At 43.0% G+C, this 23,185-nt stretch overlaps 1 protein-coding gene across 1 annotated transcript in view; it reads left to right on the top strand.

Moving 5' to 3' along the window:
* The window catches only part of cdk15 (cyclin-dependent kinase 15), a 49,794-nt gene that overhangs the window by 16,191 nt on the left and 10,418 nt on the right, over nt 1-23,185 (top strand). The window contains exons 2-11 of the mRNA XM_078291234.1: nt 1,591-1,780; nt 2,751-2,845; nt 4,751-4,830; nt 5,096-5,190; nt 5,412-5,474; nt 6,201-6,324; nt 7,176-7,296; nt 9,050-9,143; nt 9,627-9,690; nt 19,190-19,238. Of these exons, the coding sequence (XP_078147360.1) occupies nt 1,591-1,780; nt 2,751-2,845; nt 4,751-4,830; nt 5,096-5,190; nt 5,412-5,474; nt 6,201-6,324; nt 7,176-7,296; nt 9,050-9,143; nt 9,627-9,690; nt 19,190-19,238 (975 nt within the window). The remainder of the gene's footprint in view (nt 1-1,590; nt 1,781-2,750; nt 2,846-4,750; nt 4,831-5,095; nt 5,191-5,411; nt 5,475-6,200; nt 6,325-7,175; nt 7,297-9,049; nt 9,144-9,626; nt 9,691-19,189; nt 19,239-23,185) is intronic.

Here is a 23,185-nt window from a genome sequence, read left to right as displayed (position 1 = left end):
CCTCTCTCTCTCTCTCTCCCCCTCTCTCTCTGTCTCTCTCCTCTCTCTCTCTCTCCCTCTCTCTCTCTCTCTCTGTCTCTCTCCTCTCTCTCTCTCTCCCTCTCTCTCTCTCTCTGTCTCTCTCCTCTCTCTCTCTCTCTCTCCCCTCTCTCTCTCTCTCTGTCTCTCTCTCTCTCTCTCTCTCTGTCTCTGTCCCCTCTCTCTGTCTCTCTCTCTCTCTGTCTGTCTGTCTCTGTCTCTCTCTCTCGCTCTGTCTGTCTCTGTCTGTCTCTCTCTCTCTCTCTCTCTCTCTGTCTCTCTCTCTCTGTCTGTCTGTCTCTGTCTCTCTCTCTCCTCTCTCGCTCTGTCTGTCTCTGTCTGTCTCTCTCTCTCTCTCTCTCTCTCTCTGTCCCCTCTCTCTCTCTCTCTCTCTCTCTCTCTCTCTGTCTCTCTCCCCTCTCTCTTTCTCTCTCTCTCTGTCTGTCTGTCTCTGTCTCTCTCTCTCTCTCTGTCTGTCTCTGTCTGTCTCTCTCTCTCTCTCTGTCCCTCTCTCTCTCCTCTCTCTCTCTCTCTCTGTCTCTCTCCTCTCTCTCTCTCTCTCTCTGTCTCTCTCCTCTCTCTCTCTCTCTCTCCCTCTCTCTCTCTCTCTCTCTCTCTCTCTCTCACACTCATATTTCTAGGAGTTTAAGTGTCAGCTACATTCCTTAAGTGTAAATGTAAATGCACATACAACCCAACTGCATATATGCACTAACAACATTAAGAATTAGTAATTAGAAATGCTGTTTTCACATTGGACTTACCCAGTTAATACATGGGTCATCCTATGCAATAATGTCAAACTTCCCTCTCTCTCACCTAGTTGTGGATTCTATTAAGTTCTATTGTTTATCATGTTATCAGATGGAAAAACACGTGACAGCTACAAGTGTGTTTTTCAGGAATGAAGAGCGGCTTCAAATCTCGCTCAACGCATAAATAACCAACCAAAATGTTTTAATTCAAGTGAGAAAAAGAAAACAGCGTTATTCTATTAGGGAAAACCCATCAGTTCTAATGAAAGCTTCTCCACCCAGGTCTCCACCCCGCTGCTCTCTCTCGCCCACCTCTCTCTCTTCCTCTCCCACCACTTCAGTTTGATGTCGTTCACTTTGTGCAGCGATAACACACACGAGGTGATAAAACAGAAAGAAGACACGAACAGAAAAAAGACTGTGTGCAGATGAGATTAAAAAACGAATCCCAAGGGGCTTTATAAAAAAAAGGGGGGCGCATGTTTCTCTCTCTCCGTCTCCCCGCCTGAGGGTGGAGTTCATGTATTTTTTCCTTAAAGACATGATATTCTCACATGTATGACTGTATAGAAGCGTTTTGCTTTTTATTTAGTAGTTTATTTGATAGGGACAGTGCAGTTCACATAATTACACTTCACAACTGAAATATAAAATATATTGGGCTTTTAAATAGACTACAACTATCTAAAATGTCTTGTATAGGCTAATACAAGTACAGAAATGTTAAAAATACCCTACATTATACATCATCACTGGGTAGCTGGTGTCTTTCTAAGGTGATTTTACTCACTTTTTCTCCTGAGATGCTTCATTAAAGAGCATCAAAAGTCAGTAAGTCCTCCTCCTCTGTCTTCCCCTCGCAGCTGGACGACCCGTCCGACCCGTCCTACTCCAAGTCCGAGCCGCACTGGTTCCACACCCTGCAGGTCCGGCGCCTTCGGGTGCAGCGGGGCCGCAGCAACAGCGACCCGCTGGGGGGGAAGAGCTTCGAGCAGGAGTTCCAGTGGGTGAGTCAGACACCTTCAGGTGGTGAGGGGGCGGTGTTGCGGTGCTTTGTCCCGTAATCCAAGGTGAGCGTTCAGACAGAAGAGCGGTTTAGATGTCAAAAGAGGGATGAACGAACCGGCAAATGGAGACGATAGAGGACAGGACCGTCAGACAGGCGGCTTCATTCCCCAGCCACCTGATCTAAGTGTTACAGGCTTGAGTGTGTGAGTGTGTGTGTGTGTCACTGGGGTCATCAAGTCACCTTCCATCACAGATGTTTTGTTAAATTAGGATTTTGAAAGGGTTTGAAAGGGTTTCCTGAGACCAAAGGGTCACAGAGGAGCAGGTAATCCTCCAATATGTCAAGGAGACACGACTATAAACAAGAAGTAGTGTCACATTGAAGTAGCTAAGTAGAAAGTAAGGGAGTAAGGGTGTTATGGTCAGGGTGGTGGATGGGCGGATGAGTTTGTCTTCAGTGCTGGAGACCAGAGTTCAATTCCCAGCTTGTACAAAGGAAATTTCTACCATGAGTCAAGTTTTTCTTATTTAACAAAGACCAAAGCCTTTCCCTAAACTTAACCAAGTAGTTTTAGTTGCCTAAACTTAACCATAACTTAAATTTAACCCTAACCCAAACCTTAACCAAGTAGTTTTAGTTGCCTAAACTTAACCATAACTTAAATTTAACCCTAACCCAAACCTTAACCAAGTAGTTTTAGTTGCCTAAACTTAACCATAACTTAAATTTAACCCTAACCCAAACCTTAACCAAGTAGTTTTAGTTGCCTAAACTTCACACACAGAATCCAATTCATGACGGAGAAACGTAATTTTCACATCATTTGTGTCCACAGCATGTAAATCTGCGTTTCAGAGTTCACAACTTTGTATTATGTTGATCATGTTGCACCGTCACCAAAACTGTGGCGTTATGGGGTTTGACAGCAGTGATGTGTAACGTGTGTTTCTGCTCTCTCTCCACAACAGAAGACCGGGCTGCAGTTTGGAACAGCCAACTCCTACCTGAACCTGGAGAAGCTGGGGGAGGGAGCCTACGCCACCGTCTACAAGGGAATCAGCCGGTCAGTAGATTTCTCTAACACAGCAGTCTGATTTCTATTAAGGTTAGGCTGACATTGGTCTTTTATTACAAATCTGATATTGGCTAGTCGGTGTCAACACTGCCAGTACAACGCAGGTTCCTCCCTGACCACAGATATAAAAAATAGTCTGTAATTATATTTTTTGAATTGTTCAACAATGTTTTTTGCCTTTACCATTGGATAGGTGGTGTGAGCTTTAAAAAGCCACAAACCCACCGAAAACAATTTGATTAGTCTGGGTTTCAGTGGAGAGTTTTAGTGGTTCGGGGGGTAAAATCTTGCCAAATGGGGGTTCTGTGGTCTAAAGCAGTGATTCTCAACCTTTTTCATATCAAGGACCCCGAAATTTAGTCCACATTAAAGCCACGGACCCCCATTTGAAGAGATTTTGTCTCTCGGACCCTAATCTGAGAATATTTTTTATTGTTAGATGTGATTTTTAGATATAATTCCACGACTATCTGTATTGTAGGTATAATAGAGGCGTAGAGATGACAGTGAAACTATGATCAAAACAATTCATCAATTTGTTGGGGGCTCTGTGGAACTCCCTCATGGACCCCTGGAGGTCCCCGGACCCCACGTTGAGAACCACTGGTCTAAAGCCTCTGTATTTGGGTGTTCCTGATGTGAAAAAGTTTGGGAACCTTTTCACATCCTGGAACAAAAAGCATCCATACCTGGAACAGTCCTGCTGATGTGCCTTTGAGCAAGATGCTGAACCCCTACCGGCTCACTCAGTGTCAGTTGACCGTCTGTAATATGACACAGACAAGTCAAAACGCTTCACATGCAGAGTGTTGTGCACAGGAATCCTCCCTGGATGCATTTATCAGACTGTTGTGCGGTAACAAGCTCCGAGCTCGTAAAGTCCTCTGGTTTTATAAGGTCAGCGCTGCAGTGTCCAGAAGGCCTTTACCCACCAGTAAAGTCTGCTTCCTATAAGGTGCTTCAGATTATTTATGTGAGAAGAAAGAAAACGACAAAGGAAATTACAAATGTGTGCAAATAAGAGATTAAAACCAAGGGTCTTATGAAAGAATCTCCACTTAGAAGAAGCACAAATCGAATCAAGATGACAAGTAAAGGCAAAACTGAATTGGATAATACACACTCAACAAGGATGAAGGAAGGAAGGAAGAAAGGAAGGAAGGAAGGATGGAAGGAAGGAAGGAAGGAAGGAAGGATGGAAGGAAGGAAGGAAGAAGACTGCATCCAAACAACAGCTGCCAGATCCAACATGCGACTGCTGTTGGCTGACAATAAGAACTATTATGTTTACAGAAATCAATTTAGCTTAAAATTGAAGTGACAGGGACGACGCCTTTGGGTGCAACAGCAAGTTAGAGAGGTTTGTCTCTCCAAGTGCCTTCTAGTTTTTCTAGTATTTTTTTTAGTAATAGAGACTGGAGAATGGAGAGTTTTTGTGTCCCAAATGCTGTTTCAGACGCTTTTTTAGCCTGACAAGAAGAAACTTCTGGGGGAAACATTGAATACTTGTAATTTTTGGGGAATTTTTTGCATGAATGTGGTCAAATGTGGTAAAATTTATAGATATATTGGCACAAAATATAGTCTATCAACAGCTTCAGCCAAAAAAACCCTATTGGTTGAACCCTAGTTTATAGTTGTTTTTTTGGTGTGTATTTTTTTTAATGTGAAATATTTAGTTAAAGGACATAAGATGTCTCTCTCTCTCTCTCTCTCTCTCTCTCTCTCTCTCTCTCTTTCTGTCTCTGCTCTCTTTCTCTCTTTCTGTCTCTGCTCTCTCTCTCTCTCTCTCTTTCTCTCTCTCTCTCCCTCATCTCTGCTCTCTCTCTTTCTGTCTCTCTCTCTCTCTCTATCTCTTTCTCTCAATCTCTCTCCCTCTCTCTCTCTCTTCAGGATAAATGGACACCTAGTGGCTCTCAAGGTGATTCGTATGAAGACAGAAGAGGGTGTTCCCTTCACCGCTATCAGAGAAGGTGAGGGACACACACACGCACACACACACACACACACACACACACACACACACACACACACACACACACACACACAGATTTATTCTTCCTTTCTCTTATTCTCTCTGTCTCTTTCTCTCTATCACACACACACACACAGCCTGTATCTGCATTAATCGATCTCTGGTGATGCTGTGTGTGTGTGTGCATGCATGTGTATGTGTGTGTGTGTGTGTGTGTGTGTGTGCATGTGTATGTGTGTGTGTGTGTGTGTGTGTGCGTGCAGCCTCCCTGCTGAAGGGCCTGAAGCACGCCAACATCGTGCTGCTGCACGACATCATCCACACCAGAGAGTCGCTCACCTTCGTCTTCGAATATGTGGTGAGTAAATTAGAGGAGAGAGAGAGAGAGAGAGAGAGAGAGAGAGAGAGAGAGAGAGAGACAGAGAGAGAGAGAGTGAGAGTGTGAGATAAAGCAAGAAAGGGTATATCTGTATATTAAAGGTGCTACATGCAGCATTTTATTAGCAATAAATCATTACCACATGATTTATTGAGTTTTGGAAATTGTCTTTCATTTCCTTTCCCCTTCTCTCGCTCCAGCAAACAGACCTGGCTCAGTACATGACCCAGCACCCCGGAGGCCTGCACTCATATAACGTCCGGGTACGTTCACACTAAAACCAAACACCAGACGCACAGCCGTGTCCCAGGGTTTATGTGCAGGTCTGGAACTTCTGGAATGAATTTGATTATTCCCTGGTCTTCAAAAGTTTGGGAATTACACAAGTATATATGGAGGAAAATGTATTGTTCATCCTCATTACATCTGAGACTAAAAGCTTCAAATCCAGTCTTCAAATGAAGGTGTGGGGAAAAGTGTTTAAAGAGTTTTAAGTGGAGCCTGATGTTACTCCTTTTCTATTCACTGAAGTCTCTTTTCCATTCACTTCAATTCACTGCTGACAGATTTTAAAATTCAAATCGAGGCAATTTATATTAATATTTTCATACAGTTTCTGCAAAAAAAAGTTAAATTCAGTAAGAATCACATTCAATTTCAAGCTATTGTACTCAATTTCAAATTTTACCTTACAATATATGTATATATTTTAATGAATTTATTCATCAAATCTTGTTTTTAATTTAGTTGTTCAATATGAGCATGACAAATTCAAATTCATGCAATTCAAACACAATCACTGCTGGCTCTAATCTCTCCATACAAGCCAACTAGACTGAAACAAAACCTCCAAAACAATCGACTTCTACCTGCCAGACTGACAGATAAATATTACCAGGCAGGGATGAACCTCATGAGCCTGTCCCATCCCGGCTCTAATCTCTAATCTGCCTCTGTGTGTGTGTGTGTGTGTGTGTGTGTGTGTGTAGATCTTCATGTTCCAGCTGTTCCGCGGTCTGTCCTACATCCACAGCCGCAGGATCCTCCACCGAGACCTGAAGCCCCAGAACCTGCTCATCAGCTACCTGGGAGAGCTCAAACTGGCCGACTTCGGTGGGGGAACCTCCATGTCTTTAGCATAGAAAACAAGTGAAACATGTCGTCTCCCGTGGGCCGATCAGTAACAAGATTAATTATCCCTCCAACTTTTGGAAAATCGACCGGTGGTGTAGCAGTTATGGCCTTACAAAGTTTGGATTTTGCAAAGATAACTGGATTTGTTCAGCAGGTTTCATGTCAGACCTAACAGTGTTGGAGTTGGTGCCATTAGATTTACTGAGCTGATGCTTTTCAATCATTGGAATAAGACTGGAGAATAACAAAGAGACTCGGACTAAAGACCAGGGATGGAGAAGGTGTCAAAAAGTCCTGCTCAAGTAAAAAGAAGCTCATTTAAAATGTCCTAAGAGTAAAAGTTACCGAGTTACTTTTTAGAAAAGAGAATGTTGTTAGCTGTGATTCTAAAAGGTTGAGACTCTCATGAGAGTTCAAACAAGATTCTTTTCATTGGAAACATTTCTTAAAATAAATTACACAAAAAAACTGCTCAGTTACAGTAACAAGAGTAATTGTATTTAGCAACTTCAACCCTTGCTAAAGCAGTGTCCTGTGTCTCAGTAACATAAATTTGGAAACAAATCGACCTTATCAGCTAATTCTCTGTGGTTGCTAGTGGATTTGTGAATAAGCAGCAAAGCCTCAACTATTTGAAGTTGACAAATGTTGATTGGAGAGATGTTTGTCCTCTAATAGAGCTGATATCACTCTGTCTCGGCTGTTTAAAACTATCAGACGTGTTAAATTAACTCTGATGGGTGTGGACTGATAGAAACAGTTGAGTTTAAGTTAATTTAACAGTGATGATTTTGCTGTGTGTCTCTGTGTGTCTCTGTGTGTCTCTGCAGGTCTGGCCCGGTCCAAGTCCATCCCCTGTCAGACCTACTCGTCTGAGGTGGTGACGCTGTGGTACCGCCCCCCCGACGTCCTGCTGGGGTCCACAGACTACTCCACCGCTCTGGACATATGGTCCGTACCCCCCCACACCCCCTCCACCCAGACCCCAACCCACCCACATAGTGTTTAATCACTGTCTCTTTAACCTTTATGCTTTATTTATACTTGACAAATGACCAGTGTTGGGGAAAGTTACTTCTGAAAGCAATTAGTTACTTTCCTTCATTGCTTGCCTTAAAAACGAACTAGTTTTGATACAAAGTTCCTCTTTATTTCATTTTTTGGAGACTATTTTGGGGCTTTTTGCCTTTATTATGGTAGTTTATAGAGATAGATAGTAAAGATTAGGAGAGAAAGAGAGAGGGATGACATGCATCAAAGATCCTGAGCTGGATTTGAACCCAAGACGTTATAGATACAGGGTACGCACCTTAAACCACTGATGCACCAGGACGCCCCTATAGTGCCCCCCTAAGTGCCTCTATATTAAAAGTATTTAATTTCAGCATATTTTGCGTTCCCCATTTCAAAAAAACATACCGTAATAATATGCAATGCAAGACTGTCGCTGTTTTTAAAAACTACACATATCACCCTCAGCTGAAAGCAGCAAGTTCACGCCTGTTCTCTGTGGGGGGGGGGGTTGCCAAAAGGCATTCTGGGAAATGTAGGAAAAGCGGGCACACCAGAAAAGTAAAGTACAGCACTTCATCACGAGATAACTCAACGAACATCACAGACAGATTGATGCTTTCCAACAGTGTGAGAGGATCTGAGGGGGATTTTCCCTTTAAATCTTTTCAGTATTGGGTCGTTTTGTGCGTTCAGGCAGCCTGACACTAAGCATGTTAATATGAATCCAGTCCTCAAGTGACTTTTAGGGGGACAGAAGTCACAGAAGTAATAACGCGGCTCTCACATGGCGTTGCGTGTCTAGAGCAGTTTAGCCTCTTGGCCCCGCTGCTATCTCCTCTCTCCGCCAAACACCAAAACAAACATTAGGAAGTGAAGTTTCCCAGGAGAATTCATTTCTTTTTTTTGCCAAATTGGAGGGATTTAACATTCACATGCATCAATTTATTGAAGAAGTATTTATGCGCCCTAACATTAATGATGTCTGGGCATGTTTTTCTATGGCCTTTTCCAGATAATGGATATTAGAAACATGTGCTGTGAGAAAGCTTTCGAGTAAACAGAGAAAATCACTAACAGAGTTTGGGTTTTTAAAAAGGGGGTTATTAGCAGCCACAACAGGCCGGATCTTCAAACCCTTTCTAAAGATCTCATGTAGATTCATTTGCAAATGGCTCGCTAGACATTTCTTTACATTTAGCATTTAAATTTTGGGCTTTTAGCTGAGGCCAGCATGCAATGTGGAAGAAAACGCACAGGAACCTGCAGCCACAGTGCCTCTAATTTACATTTAGATTTATATTTTAGCATTTTGATGTTTTTATCCGGAGCAGCTGGAGAGCAGCAAGTTTAAATTCCTGCATCGGCAACATTACAAGCAACCAGTCAAAAAAAGCAAAGGGTCAAAGCTGCAGAAGCAATAAATATTCCTGAATGTTTCCAGAATGATCTTGTATGATAATAAGTGCTATGTAAAGAATTAAGAGACCAGAGGAGAACGTGGAAACTCTCTTTTTAAAAAACAAGACAGGAGTGTTTCAGAGCAAGTAGAAGAAGAAGGAATGAGAGAGACAATATGCAGACAAATAAGCATTTCTCTCCTGGTTTCCTTCTATTCCTTTCCTTTTTCCTTTTCCCTTTTATTTTCTGAAGCTGTGATTCCACGATAAAGCCTCTGCTCTCTCTGCTGCAGGGGGGCGGGGTGCATCTTCATAGAGATGCTGCAGGGGGCGCCGGCCTTCCCGGGCGTGGCCGACGTGTTCGAGCAGCTACAGAAAATCTGGGCGGTGAGTACGGCACTCGTTTACCTTTCCTGTCCTAACAGTGTTCAAAAGTACGGAAAATCAATTAAATTGTTTGTAGGTCTGGAAAAGTTTGCGATGGAACAGAAATGTCTATGGTAGTATAGAAGAAAAAGCTGCTGTCTCCATGGAGGAAGAAAAGACAAAACTGGGAAAACTCAAAACTCATTTTTTCTATATTGAGTGGACAGAAAACTTTTTATTTATTTATTCATAATTTCTTATATTATTAAAGGTAGTAGTAGTATTGTTGTTTTTATTATTCTTACTTTATTTAATTCAATGTATTTTTCTCCCCTTCTCCAATTCCTTATCAAGCTAAATTTTGTCCCGTGCCAGGCTGTCATTGTAATAAATAATAATAAATAAAAAAAGGCCTAAAAAAGGAAACTCTTCAGTTGTCTGTTGCAGGGATCAAACCTGTGATCTGTCAGTCACAGGACGCCCCGTCTCTCTTTGCCTCCTCAGGTCCTTGGCATTCCCACGGAGGAAAGCTGGCAGGGAGTGAGCGAGCTGCCCAACTACAAGCCAGGTCAGTCTGCTTTCCCCGCCCCTTCCTGTCCCAACAGCCAATCCAAACCCTCAGTTCTAGGTTCTGATAGGTTGACTGAGGCTTAGGAGCGGTTTGTAACTTTAAAGTGTTCATGCGCACATCCAAAATAATTTATATTCTCAAATTCACTCATGAGTAGAGTTGATTGTATTACTGTAAATATAACTGATTATTTCGATTTTTATTCTTTTTTTACTTCCATAATTCATGTTATGAAGTGCGAAAATTGGAGCCCACAAAAAAATCCCCATATATCCCACTTGTACAGTCAATACATCAAAAATATAAATGATCCCATCTCTTGTGGGGACAAAGGTCATTAAAGGTAGAGTCAGTCTCATCATTTAAACCATCATTTATAGACTTTTTATTTTACTCTCTTTACTATTACTTTACTCTCATACTGTCTATACTCTGTGTTCTTGGCTTTTATCTTGTGGAGCCTTGTTTTTACTCAGCATATCTTCATTTTATCTGGTTTTTAAGCACTTTGTCAAGTGTGTTTTTAAAAAAATGCATTACAAATAACGCTCATTATTATAAAGTTTCTTATAAATAACATGTTGGTATCAGTAATTTTCTCACTTTTTTCAAACGCTGGACATCTGGATTTGGAACCAGACTCTTCACATGACGACAGTTGACCTCTAGAGAACGGTCAAACACATCTCTGACCACTAGGAGGCGCCGTTAGACTGTAAAATAAGAGAGGAGCCTTTGCACAAAGACCTACATCTCAGTGGTCTTGGTTTATATGAGTCAGACCCATTTGAAAAGCCAATCTACAGCTGTACAGTTTGCTCTTCACCTCCCTCCGCTCTGCTCAAACGTTCCCTCTCTAATGTTCCTGCCATTTCTGGAGAGAGGGAAAGATGGGAGAGCCACAAAGACAAAGATCACTATAGTGGGATTCAAACTCACATGCAGGACACACTTCAGTCTGCAGACGCCAGGACGACTGCCTATTTCATACTTTTGCCCCCCCCTCTCTCTCTCTCTCTCTCTCTCTCTCTCTCCCTGTCCCGTCGCATAAAGATGAGTAGATAAGAGAGGAATGTGCAGCCTTGAGTGCGGGCCAGCCGGTAATCCTATACGCCGGGCCGCTCCAGACTCCACAGCATCCAAATCGCAGAGGGGGGAGGAATGTCTCCGAGACTATTATAAACAAAAGTGCAAAAAAAAAAAAAAAAGAAAAAAGGAAAACAGCAGGAATTAAAATTCATCTGGAAGCGGCTGATGTGGGAGCGTCTGTGAGCGCGGACATATTAAGAGTTTCGACTTCCATGGTGAACGCCGCCCGCTTAGGCCAGAAGGAGAGAAGAAGAAGAGTTTGTTCTTTGTTGAGATGGGGGGAAAACGTAGAGGGAGGAACAGAAGAAGAAGAAGAAGAGAAGGTTGAATGCTTTTTTTTTCTTTACTGAGATTGTAGGAAAAGCTGAAAAAAAATCACACAAGAGGAAAGAGAGGAGAGAAGATCCTGGTGGGATTCAACTTAAAGCAAGAAGGGGGAAACATGGATCCAGAGGCATAAATAGGGTTTTCTGTCCCACAGCAGAAACAGACCGTAATATATCTGCAGGGGGTCGATCGGGTTGAGGATCAATACCAGTGACTCAATGATTACTTTACCTGCTGCTGAGATTTCTGCCTGTTTTCTGGTTTTCAAACAAAAACTACACCCTCACATTTCCAACTGCTCAAACCAAAAGAACAAATGACAAAGAACTATTATTCTATTCTATTCTATTCTATTCTATTCTTTATTTCCTTATTTATTTATTGTTATTTCCCCTTTATTATTTGAAATTTCAAAAGAAAAGTAAACACACATACTGGGCAATATACAGTGTATAGTACACACATATACCGGTATGTTCCTTTTTCACTCCCATATGCCTTCAGTGGTGTATGGGACACACACACACACACACACACACACACACACACACACACACACACACAAAGGGAAAAAAAGTACTTGGAGGATACAGTATATATACACTGTACACACACACGTACACACATAAATGTATCATACATAACAATCCCACATATAAACATATATATAAACATACATAGGCCTATATATAAGCATATATAAACATATCTACATTTATGCACATATACATGATACATATACATGCATATACTGTATATAGTTGCATACACCCAGTTTGCAAAAAAATAAAAAATAAAAGTAGCCTCTTGCAGACATTATTCAAGCACCTTCCCCAGGACCAATCCATCTTAACCTCACTCTATTTATTCTGCTAATCCTGCAGTTTCCCCTCTGGGATCAATAAAGCATCCTGTCCTGTCTGAATCCCCCCTGGCCTGCTTTAAAACTCTGTCCTATATAACTGTTGCACTGTTATTTTTGCCTCTCTCTCTGCTCTAATTAGCTATCTTACTCATCTCTGTTGTAAAAACGTGATTTTTTTTTTATATCGATGTCGAGTGCGGGCCGCCGTGCCACGACCTGTCCGTGCTGCTGCAGCTCCTCGATCGCCTATAAAAGTCAGAAATTGCTTAATGCCCCTTTAACCGCGGCACCGTGTTTGGGAGCGCTTGGTTCCCGGTGACTTCAGTGTGTGTCCTGTGTGTGTGTGTGTGTGTGTGTGTGTGTGTGTGTGTGTGTTTGCACGGTTTCCACTCTGTGATGATGAAACGCACCAGACGACTTCCAGACTCTGCGGTTTCAGAACGAGTAGAGCTGCACTGACTCATCTCAATCTGTGGGTGTTCTGTGTGTGTGTGTGTGTGTGTGTGTGTGTGTGCGCTTGCGTCCATGCACATGTTGGTGTGTGTGTGTGCGTCCTTGTTAGTGTGTGTCTTTGGTGATGTGAGTACGTGCGTGCCTCTATTTGCACCTGGCTGTAAATGCTTGCTCATCAGTATGTGTGCATGTGTGTGTGAGTATGTGCGTGTGTGTGTGTGTGTGTGTGTTTATGCACGTGCGTCCACTGGAGCCTAGCAGGGAGTGTCAGCTCGTTGGCATGCTTGTCCGTGTGTGTGTGTGTGTGTGTACTTACTCATCATCGGTGAGTGTGCCTGCCAGGGAAGAAAACTAACTAAAACTAAAACTGCACCTAAACTAAAACTAACCACTGCCTGCAAGCCACAAGGCTATTAAATCCTAAAATACACGTTTGCTATTTAACCAGCCAATTAGATTTTTACAACAGAATAGGACTGGTAGAGGAGGCAAACTTTTATATCTTTTATTTTGTTGAGGAGGCAAACACACCATACGCAGCCATGATTTGCCAGCATTTGGCCAGTTGCTGGAGTTAAAGGGGAATTAAAGGGTAACTTCGGTATTTTTCAACCTGGACCCTATTTTCCCAGAGAAATGAAACGTTTTTCTTTACCTTTCGCTTGATCCGGTCTGCGTGTAACTTCCTGCAACAACTCAACTCTCGCGAGACTTGAGCGAGACTTGGTTACACACAGACCGGATCAAGCGAAAGGTAAAGAAAAACGTTTCATTTCTCTGTAGGGTCCTTTCCATAATGTTGTCAGACACTTATAATAACAATCTGAGCCTGTCAGTGGCCAAAACAAGAACTTTTAGTGGACGTACATTGACGGTGAGATTTGCCCCGTCGGATTACACTGCAGCCCGTTTCGCGGCTGCCGGCTGAAGCGATCTCGCTCAATACTGGACCAATTTCAAAAATTGTTGTCCCCTTTAGTCACTTAGACACAAAAAGATGGGAAATAGGGTCCAGGTTGAAAGATACCGAAGTTACCCTTTAAGTAAACTATGACCTTTATCGACTTCTATCAGCGGCCTGTAGGAATTGCAACGACATTGATGGAACTTTTCTCCTCCTACACAAGTCTCTTGAGCTACGGTGGCCTGTAACTGACACAATAAAGTCACGATTTCACAATGTAGATGAGTACGTAAGTAATATCACCATGATGAATTCTGGAATAATGATACTGATTTGTTATTTGGTTTTTTTAGCTTGGGAACAAAGCTTTTTTGCCTTTGTTGCTCAAGTGTGTTGCAATGCTGGGAATTGTGAGTAGGCTGGGGGATTGGAAGTGTCCAGAAATGCCAACGGGTGTGGAGTTTTGTTCCAAAAACAGACTTGGTCAATATACGTTTTTGTGCATTCTGGTGAGGACAGAGGACAGATTAAGATCCAGAAGTTTACCTGCCAACCGAAGATGCATGGGACAGTGACTCGGCCGATGAGAACCAATGTGAAGACCCGAGATTCATTGCGAGAACGACGCATCACGTCCAAACACATTTACGAATCTAAAGACTGTAAAGACGCTTCTCTGTTCTCACCTTCTTGAGAAGTTTGTTCTCTTCAAAAACAACGTAGGAAGATCTTTCTCCACGAGGATGGTGAGTCGTCGGTATTGATCAACAACCCTATCTGCCCCCTTGCACATAAATTACGCTCATGGCGGTGAAAATCGTACATATCGCCCCTGTAATTTCCCTCCCCGCCTGCCCTCATGCAGTAATTCCCCCCCCCCCCCATGCTGAGTTCCCTCCACTCCACACGCTCTTCCAGTAATGCCCCCCCCCCCCCCCCCCCTGTCTGAGCGGGCAGCGAGGCCAAGCGGCTTACAGCTGACAGCCTGCATCTCACCCCCCCCCCCCCCCCCATCTGTGGCACTTCAAAACCCACCAATAACTGTTAAAAAAAAAAAAAAAAAAAATCTCCGCCAGACATGAATAAATAAACACAGGGTTTTATAAATTGTGAATAAATCCACAGATCAGAATCGGGGATCACAAAGTTCTCCCTGTCTGCGGCTCAGACGTCGGCCAGTGGAGGAGAGGAGAGGAGGAGGAGAGGAGGAGGAGAGGAGGAGAAAGGAGGAGAGGAGAAAGGGGGAGAGAAGAGGAGAGGAGGAGACGCTTTGGCAAGGAAGGGAGATTTTTTTGCATAAAACATGATGGCAAGCAGACGGCACAGACGGTACCGGGATGACGGACAGGCAGGCAGAGGGTTCAGCCAGTGTGTGTGTGTGTGTGTGTGTGTGGGCATGGGAAGAGGGTGGAGGCAGAATCAAATATGGCAGTCTGCGTTTGGGATGGAGATGGAGCGAGCTGGGACTGACATAAGGGGGAAAATGCCCTTGTGTATTTGTGTGTGTGTGTGTATGTGTGTGTGCAGTATAAGTGTGTATGTTTGTGCTGACTCTCTATGTATGTGTGTTGGGTGTTGGGTGGGCCTGGGACACCCATGTCGGCGCGAGAGAGGCCTTCACGGTCTCTGGTGTTTTTTTCCACCTGGCTGTGTTCATGCTGGCGCGCTGCGGTGTGTTTGTCCTTTGTGTTGAGTTCAGGTTCAGTCGGGCCAGCAGCGTGTCGGCGAGGCACCCAAACATGTTTGACGCTGATGTACTTTCAAAGGGTGCTGGCAGGGTGCTGCTTTCTGCCCGGCTGCGTTCCTACAATAATAGAACCACACCTGCTCAGTATTCACAGCATTCCCACTGGAAAACAAGGAGTGCTCACACTGCACAGTAATATTATTAATAATAATAATAATGTAAACATGTTGTCAACCCATGAATGATGCAGGCATCCCCTGGGCCAATCAATAACAAGATGCATCTTCCCTCCAAACTGACCTTTAATTCTCACACCCCCACCAGGTTAATCAGTGTAATGTCAGGTTAGGGTTAGAGTTAGCTAACCAGTACAGAGTGCCAGAATGCATCATCCCTCCAAGTTTTGAGTCTGAGATCTTGTGTTTGAGTTCATCTTTTTTAGCTTTTGTGGTGTCTTGGGTGTAATAGCAATGCCATTAGTGATAAAATATAAAAATATAAATATGTAAGTACTGGGAGCCAGTCACCATCACAAAATAAGTCCCGACATTGCTAATCAAGAACCCCAAAATTTTGTTCCAACACAAACTGACACTGATTTAAATGATGATTTTATTGCAAACTAAAGTCATTTACAAGCTTCTGCCACAGGACTGCAACCATAGAAACATCTGTAGCTAGCATACATGCTACACTGTAGCAGAACTGTAACCATAAAAACATCTGTAGCTAGCATACATGCTACACTGTAGCAGAACTGTAACCATAGAAACATCTGTAGCTAGCATACATGCTACACTGTAGCAGAACTGTAACCATAAAAACATCTGTAGCTAGCATACATGCTACACTGTAGCAGAACTGTAACCATAGAAACATCTGTAGCTAGCATACATGCTACACTGTAGCAGAACTGTAACCATAGAAACATCTGTAACTAGCATACATGCTACACTGTAGCAGAACTGTAACCATAGAAAAGCCTGTAGCTAGCATCTATGGCTACACTGTAGCAGAACTGTAACTATAGCAACGTAAACAAGTCATGTAAACTTGCCGTTCAGTCTCTATTCAGCAATCAATAGTGCTCACTGAATAAATTAGATCCATTAAATGCAAATCTTGTATGTTTCTAAATGTTTCTTCTTGGGTTAGCCGAGTGTTTGTCTGTAGTAACAAAGCAGCAACGTCTTTTTGGCCACAAGGTGCGGCTAGTTAATTTGATTAGGGATCGATAAAATGGAGCGGACTTCCTGACTGAGGAGTGATATCATTAGATGTGAAAGAGCGGTTTGTTACTCAGAAATAACAGACCTCAGGATGCCTTCACTGACCATGATAACTGAGTATTCAACAAAGCCGTGTAACAAGTGCACAGTATGACTTTAGTTATGGAAAGTCATGGAATTTGACATCAGGGCCGCGGTGGGAACCAAACTCATCCCAGGCCCAGCGGTACTTACGGAAAAAACTCTATCTTCCACCCTCTCTCTCCTGGGTGGTGCTCTACCTGGCCTACACCCCCCCCCCCCCCCCCTCCTCCCACACACACACACACACACACACACACACAGATGTGCCTGGGGGGCTGAATGGGCCGATAGAGGCCGGGCCGGGGCCGGCGGCCAGCTCACACCGCACAGGGCAACGCCAAAACTGCTGGAAAATCTGAGCCAAGTGAAACGGCAAGAAGAGGGAGTGTGTGTGTGTGTGTGTATGTGTTTGAAATGAAGAGTGTCTTGTAGCATATGTTTGGCGGGGCTGTGTGTGTGTGTGTGATCAAGAGTTGCCTTGTAGTGTAAGCATTGAGGTTTTGTGTGTGTGTGTGTGTATGTCAGAGAGAGAGAGAGAGAGAGAGGAAGGGAGTTCGTTGGTTTCGCTGCGGCCAAAAGCAAACAGATTAGCCCATAAACACGAGCACTTTCATTTTTCACTTGACTTTGGGGCGAAAAAAAAAAAAATAATACATGAATCTTCTGAATGTATGTGAAGAAACGCTCTTGTTTTCTCATCGATCATCATGCAATTTTTTTAAATTGTACAATGGGGGTTTCGGCGGGTTTGTGAAATTCTCTCGCAAACGGACCGTGTAAAACCTGCAGTTCAAGAAGAATCAGACCAAAAAAAAACACCAAAATTGGAGTTCCATGATTTCTTTTTACCTCTGAACACGGCGATGCCCCAGAGCGCTGCACCCCGGCCATGCAGCTAGTAAAATCTCCCTTCCCATCCCATTAAATCCCAACAAGAGAGAAAACCTTAAACCACAGACTGAGATCACCGCAGAAAGAGCAAGTATTTCCCTCAGCGCCGGCGCCAGAGCCCCACAGCCTCGGCATTAATCATCAAAGCGAGCGCTGGTCTTTTACCGTAAACTTCACAAAGGTATTTGTCTTTTTACTGTCGGTGGTTAGCTGCATCATAACTTCCTCTTAATGTTTTTTTTTTTTTGTTTTTTTTCTTTCGCTCTCACAGCCAAGGGATTTACTTTGGGATAATGAGTTGGGTTTGCATGTCTGCTTGCTCCATTCCTTCCTGGGAGAGATGTGTGTGAATATTTCCAAAATGAGGTATCCAGCGTTTGAAATATGTGACACCCCGCTCTAATAAAATGGATGATAACCCAGTTTTAAAACAAATGATGGTGCTTTCTTAAAGAATTATAGGTAATTTAAGTTCTTGGTTGACAAAATGATAACGCTTAGGGTAAGTCATTTTCCCCAAAATGGATATATAACATTTCTGGAAAGGAACAAATCGTTTTTTCCTCCTCGCTCTTGGCAGTTGGCTGCATCGTCACGTCATTTTGAATGATTTTTCGCTCTCCGCCAACGGTTTTTCTTGTGGGATAATGAGTCGGGTTGATCGCCACGGTGGCTCGTTGCTCAATTCCTCCCTGCGAGAGATGCGGCGGCGGCGGCGGCGGTGGGGGCGGCGGCGGGGTCGGCGGCGGGGCGGATTCGATCCTTTTGATTTGTTACTGTACTGTTCTCGTAAAAAAAAACAAAAACATGACAAGCCGTGAGTTATACGGCGCTTACCGGGAAATCATAAGAAACGGCGTCTCTGAGGAGCGCTGGCTTGGCACCGTCCCGAGGAGGTTCGTCCAAGAAGGAGAGAAAGTGGGAGAGGTGGACAGCTCAAGTCCCGGGTCAGAGTCAGTTTAGCGAGGAAGTCCGTTTCACCAAGTACATGTACGGGAATTTCTCTTGTTAGCATTGATGCAGCGATGTCGACAACAAACATGCTAACTCTTTGTGCGTTCACGTACCGGCGAGAAAGTCCGACATCACAGCGTTGCTTTCACACTCCGTTGTGTCAGAAACCCGGAAGACAAACACTAAATAAACATGGCCGTCCTGCAGCCAAACAAGCTAATTTAACGATCTTTATTCAAACAAATGTTAGTTATGATGGTGCGTCTTTCCAACTACAATCCTGTAATAAAGCTGCATGCGTATAATAGTGTTTTCTTACCGCTGACTGACACAAAACCCGATTTTAACACCATGCTGAGAAGGTTAAAGGTCATCATCGCATCATAAATCCAAAATTCAGGTAGCAACGTTTTCCACTTTCCCACTTCACCGTCCGACTTTCAGTGGCGTTCTTGTGAAATTTCCAAGTAGGGAATTTGTTTATCCGATATATCCGATAGCACATGAATGAGACTCTGCATACTAATGCTGCATGGATGCAAAAAAATGCCCTTGAAAGTTCATAAAATGCCCATGAGACTGAAAGTGCTGCCAGTCTCCAGCTGTGGGAAAGAAGATAAAACAAATCTTAGTGGTACAAATTAAGTGTTTATATGCCAGTATGCATGCATGTATTATTTATTGTTCAATAAAATTGCCCCAACCGTAACCCTAACCCTACTCCTATAAATTTATATATTGCACACAATTAAAATTAAACCTATGTTACGTTTTAAAGGATTGTAGGTAAGCAGGTATAGGTAAATCCCACGTTGACAAAATGATAACATATTCACAGACAGTTTAGAGATATTTAATGATGAACTTGAATAGAATTCTTCAAAAACAAAACGACAAAGAGCAAAGGTGTGAGCGTGGGAAGAAAAGCAGTTGGTTTATGTAAAAAGCATAAATAAAAATGGAGTCCAGATGTGATGTGAAGCAGCCTGTCGTGTCTCTCTGTCCCTCAACAGAGTGGTTCCTCCCCTCCGAGCCGCAGCAGCTTCGCTCCGTTTGGAAAAGGTAAGAAAAGAAAAGTTCATCAGGAGTTGGATGCTCTCCGTGTGAAGTGAAGTGTCATCCAGCATTTGGAAAAAGTCACATCTGCTCTTACTGAATGCTTACTGACCAGTGTTGGGGACGCATTAGAGTAATCAGATTACTTTTTGTGTTGACTAGTAACTTAAATCGCAGCTTTTTCAACGCTTGTAGTCTGTTATTTGTTGCTTTTTACAATTAGAATATCGTTACTTTCCCTTTTTGTGAGCGTAAATGTTTAAAAAAGCAGAAAAAGTGAAAATCAACAGGCAACATGCTGCTAATTGATATAAATGAGATAATCTTACTTTATTAAAAACAGAGCAATAGTCTTACATTGCATTTTAAAACTGATGAACAATTCAACACTTTGCAACACTAGTATTTTTCTAAAGTGGGAAACGCAAAAGTACTCTAACAAGTTACTTTTAATGAAGAGAAACTTTGTAATGTTACTTTTTAAAGTAAGTAACAAAGTAAAGTAACAAATTACTTTTAAAAGTAACTTTCTCTACACTGTTGCTGACATGAAAGTAAAACTCACTCTATAAAACAGTAGTGATTCGCTGTTTTTTCAGATTCTGGCCTATATCTATTCTCCATATTGTTGTGGATGAAAGCGTCTATATTATGGATTGCGTGCTAAACGTCAAACGACTGCATGCTGCTTCTTTCAGGTGCTGATTAGAGAGGAATAATTATCCACATGATGACAGTATCCCACCACACTCTGAGAAAAGGCTTCGGGCCCATGCCATTACTTGGATATCTTTAATGTTTCTAAAAATAATAATAAAAAAGCAGTAAATACGCGGAGCGAACAGCGCGTCTGGCCTGCAGGCTTTGTGTGAGCGAACCTGACGCAGCCCGGGGCCAGACATGTTGCTCCCTCCACTGTGTTTATCGCTGTTTTAAAGAAACACAGAGGATATCAAAGTAGCGCAGCGGGTCTGTGCGGTGAATAGCTGTTTGCTGTGGGCCGGACAGTATCAAAACCCCTCAGACTGAAAGTGCAGATGTAAGCTCTCTTGCACACCTGGGCCAAAATATATTTGCATGTGGTTTGCGAATACTTGAGCGACCCGAGGGGCGCCGGGTCTGACCTGCCACACACTTCACCGGCCTCCGAAGTGGAGGCACAGGCTCGCAAGATAAGACGAACCAAGCGCTCCTCGCTCCAGGTGTAGCTGTGCGTGTGTGTGTGTGTGTGTGTGTGTGTGTGTGTGTGCTGCTGAATTACATAACATCCCCTCTCTCCTCATGAAGTGCCCTGCAGCAGTTTTCTGCTGCTGTTGTACAAAAAAAAACCAAATATCTACAAAAAGTCAGGTTTTTAAGGAGTGAAGGGAAGAACAGTAACACTTTACCTGAAGTGCATTGAGAGGCATTAAGCAGATTGTAAGCCAATCAGAAGCATAGAAGCAGTTATTTCAATATAATCATCAGACAAACATCAGAAAATTTGATTCAAGTAATATCATGGCATTCGCTATACAGTTGCACTGCAAAAAAACATCCATCTGAGGTCATTTAATCTCATATTCAGCCTTCAAATCTTATTGTTCTTAAACCAAGAGAAACAGGAATTTTCTAGAAATGAGTGTCAGTCTGTTGAAACCAGTCAGAATAAGGCAGATCACTGCACTGCTGTCAAGAAAATGACACCCGATTCTACAAAATTCTTGAAACAAGTTGATTTGAATTGGAAACAAGTGAAATTATCAAACCCCACTGGCAGAATTTTTCACTTATTTTAAGAAAATTACGATTTTAGCGCTCAATAATAGACTAAATGACTTGTTAAGATGGAGATTTTTTGCAGTGTGCTCCATAAACTATTCAATCCCTACATTTTTTGGCTCATTGTTTATCATGCGCTGATTATAATGATTCTAATGCACTCACAATGTGCTTATAATGTGCTTATGATAAATCCTTATTAAAGTGAAATATTACCAAGAAGTCTTATTTCCCCGCTTGACGCCCACGTAGTTTTGAGATTACACAATCCCATGTCAACAGGTTTCGAAAGCCCAAAGGTCAAGAGACTCAGCCAACTCATAAATGACTGTGTATAAGCTTTTCGATCCGAGCAAGAAAACACAAAAAAAACACAGAAGTTGCAGCTGTGTGTTATGTTTGTACACATGCATGCGGTGCTGCTGTACAGTTCAGCAGCAGCGTTCCTTAAGGCGGTTTGTGTGGATCGTGTTTGCCCATTCCTTCGCCTTGGGCTGGGGGTGGGGGGGTGGGATGGGGGATGGGGGGGGGGTGGTTAGTGGGCCCAGAGGTAGGCAGGCAGGCAGGCAGGCAGGCCAGTGTTAACAGGAGGCTCTTTGTCTAGCGGGCCGGGTCTCTCTCTCTCTCTCTCTCTCTCCCTCCCCCTTCTCCCTTAGCAACACGGTGACATCTGACCTGACACTGCTGCACTCTTGTAGCAGTACAGAGAAAGGAGGGAGGGGGGGGAGAACGCATGGAGGAGGAAGAAGAAAAAGAAGAAGATGTTTACATCTACATAACGCTCTTATCCAGGGAGACTTACAGTACAGTGAGTCCAACAGCAAAATAATATTAAAAGAATTCACCAAGTTTTTGGGGAGATTGGCCTGTTGGTCAACTTAGCTGTTAAGTGACGAGAACATAGACACCAAAATCATCCATGTGTCCCCGGTAGATCATTTGTGTTTGGTGCTCCATGCTAACACTTTAGCATTCACTATGTTGAGTGACAGTAGGCTCCATGCTAACACTTTAGCATTCACTATGTTGAGTGACAGTAGGCTCCATGCTAACAGTTTAGCATACACTGAGTGATAGTAGGCTCCATGCTAACAGTTTAGCATAAACTATGTTGAGTGATAGTTGGACACTAGCATTATCTCAAAAGTGTTATGCTAAAGTGCTAAAATGCTCCATGCAGGCTCCATGCTAAAGTGTTAGCATAGAGACTACTACTCAACATGGTGTATGCTAAAGTGTTAGCATGGAGACTACTACTCATCATAGTGTATGCTAAAGTGTTAGCATGGAGCCTACTATCACTCAACATAGTGTATGCTAAAGTGTTAGCATGGAGCCTACTATCACTCAACATAGTGTATGCTAAAGTGTTAGCATGGAGCCTAGTATCACTCAACACAGTGTATGCTAAAGTGTTAGCATGGAGCCTAGTATCACTCAACATAGTGTATGCTAAAGTGTTAGCATGGAGCCTACTATCACTCAACACAGTGTATGCTAAAGTGTTAGCATGGAGCCTAGTATCACTCAACATAGTGTATGCTAAAGTGTTAGCATGGAGCCCCGGAACTAACAATCTACTGGGGACACATGGATGATTTTGGTGTCTCTGTTTCTGTCACTTAACAGGTCACTTGATCTACAGGCTAATCTCCTTTAAGTTCACATTTACATTTACATTTATGTTTTAGCTATTTAGCTGACGCTCTTATCCACAACACCTTACAATAAGTGCACCAGCAGAATAAGCTTCAATTCTTAGATTGGCAACATTACAATTTGCTGGTAATTTACAAGCAACCAACAGTAAGGAGGTCAAAGGTTAAAGCCACAGCGCTCTGACAACACATACTCCTGTCACCATGGGATGATTTTGTATGATAGAAAATACTTGGCAAAGAAATAAGAGCTGGAGAGAGAGAATTTTTCCCCTTTAAAGAAGACAGGAGGATTATTCGCAACGCAAGAATAAAGTGAAGACTCAAGAAGACGGGGTAGGGAGTGAGAGAGAGAGAGAGAGAGAGAGATAAAGAGAGGCAAAGGGTTTGTATTGAGGGAAGAAGAGAGGAGAGGAAGGATGAGACAGAAACGTACATGAGGGAGAGAGAGAAAGAGAGGAGTCGCAGGAGGGGGTAAAGGAGGTGTTTAGCTGCTTCTGACTCGCTATCATCATCACAGCCCAAACACAACAC

The sequence above is a fragment of the Centroberyx gerrardi genome, chromosome 21 (assembly GCF_048128805.1).
Source record: "Centroberyx gerrardi isolate f3 chromosome 21, fCenGer3.hap1.cur.20231027, whole genome shotgun sequence".
Classification (NCBI taxonomy): Eukaryota; Metazoa; Chordata; class Actinopteri; order Beryciformes; family Berycidae; genus Centroberyx; species Centroberyx gerrardi.
Note: the sequence above shows the minus strand (reverse complement) of the source record. Positions and strands in the feature narration are given on the sequence as shown.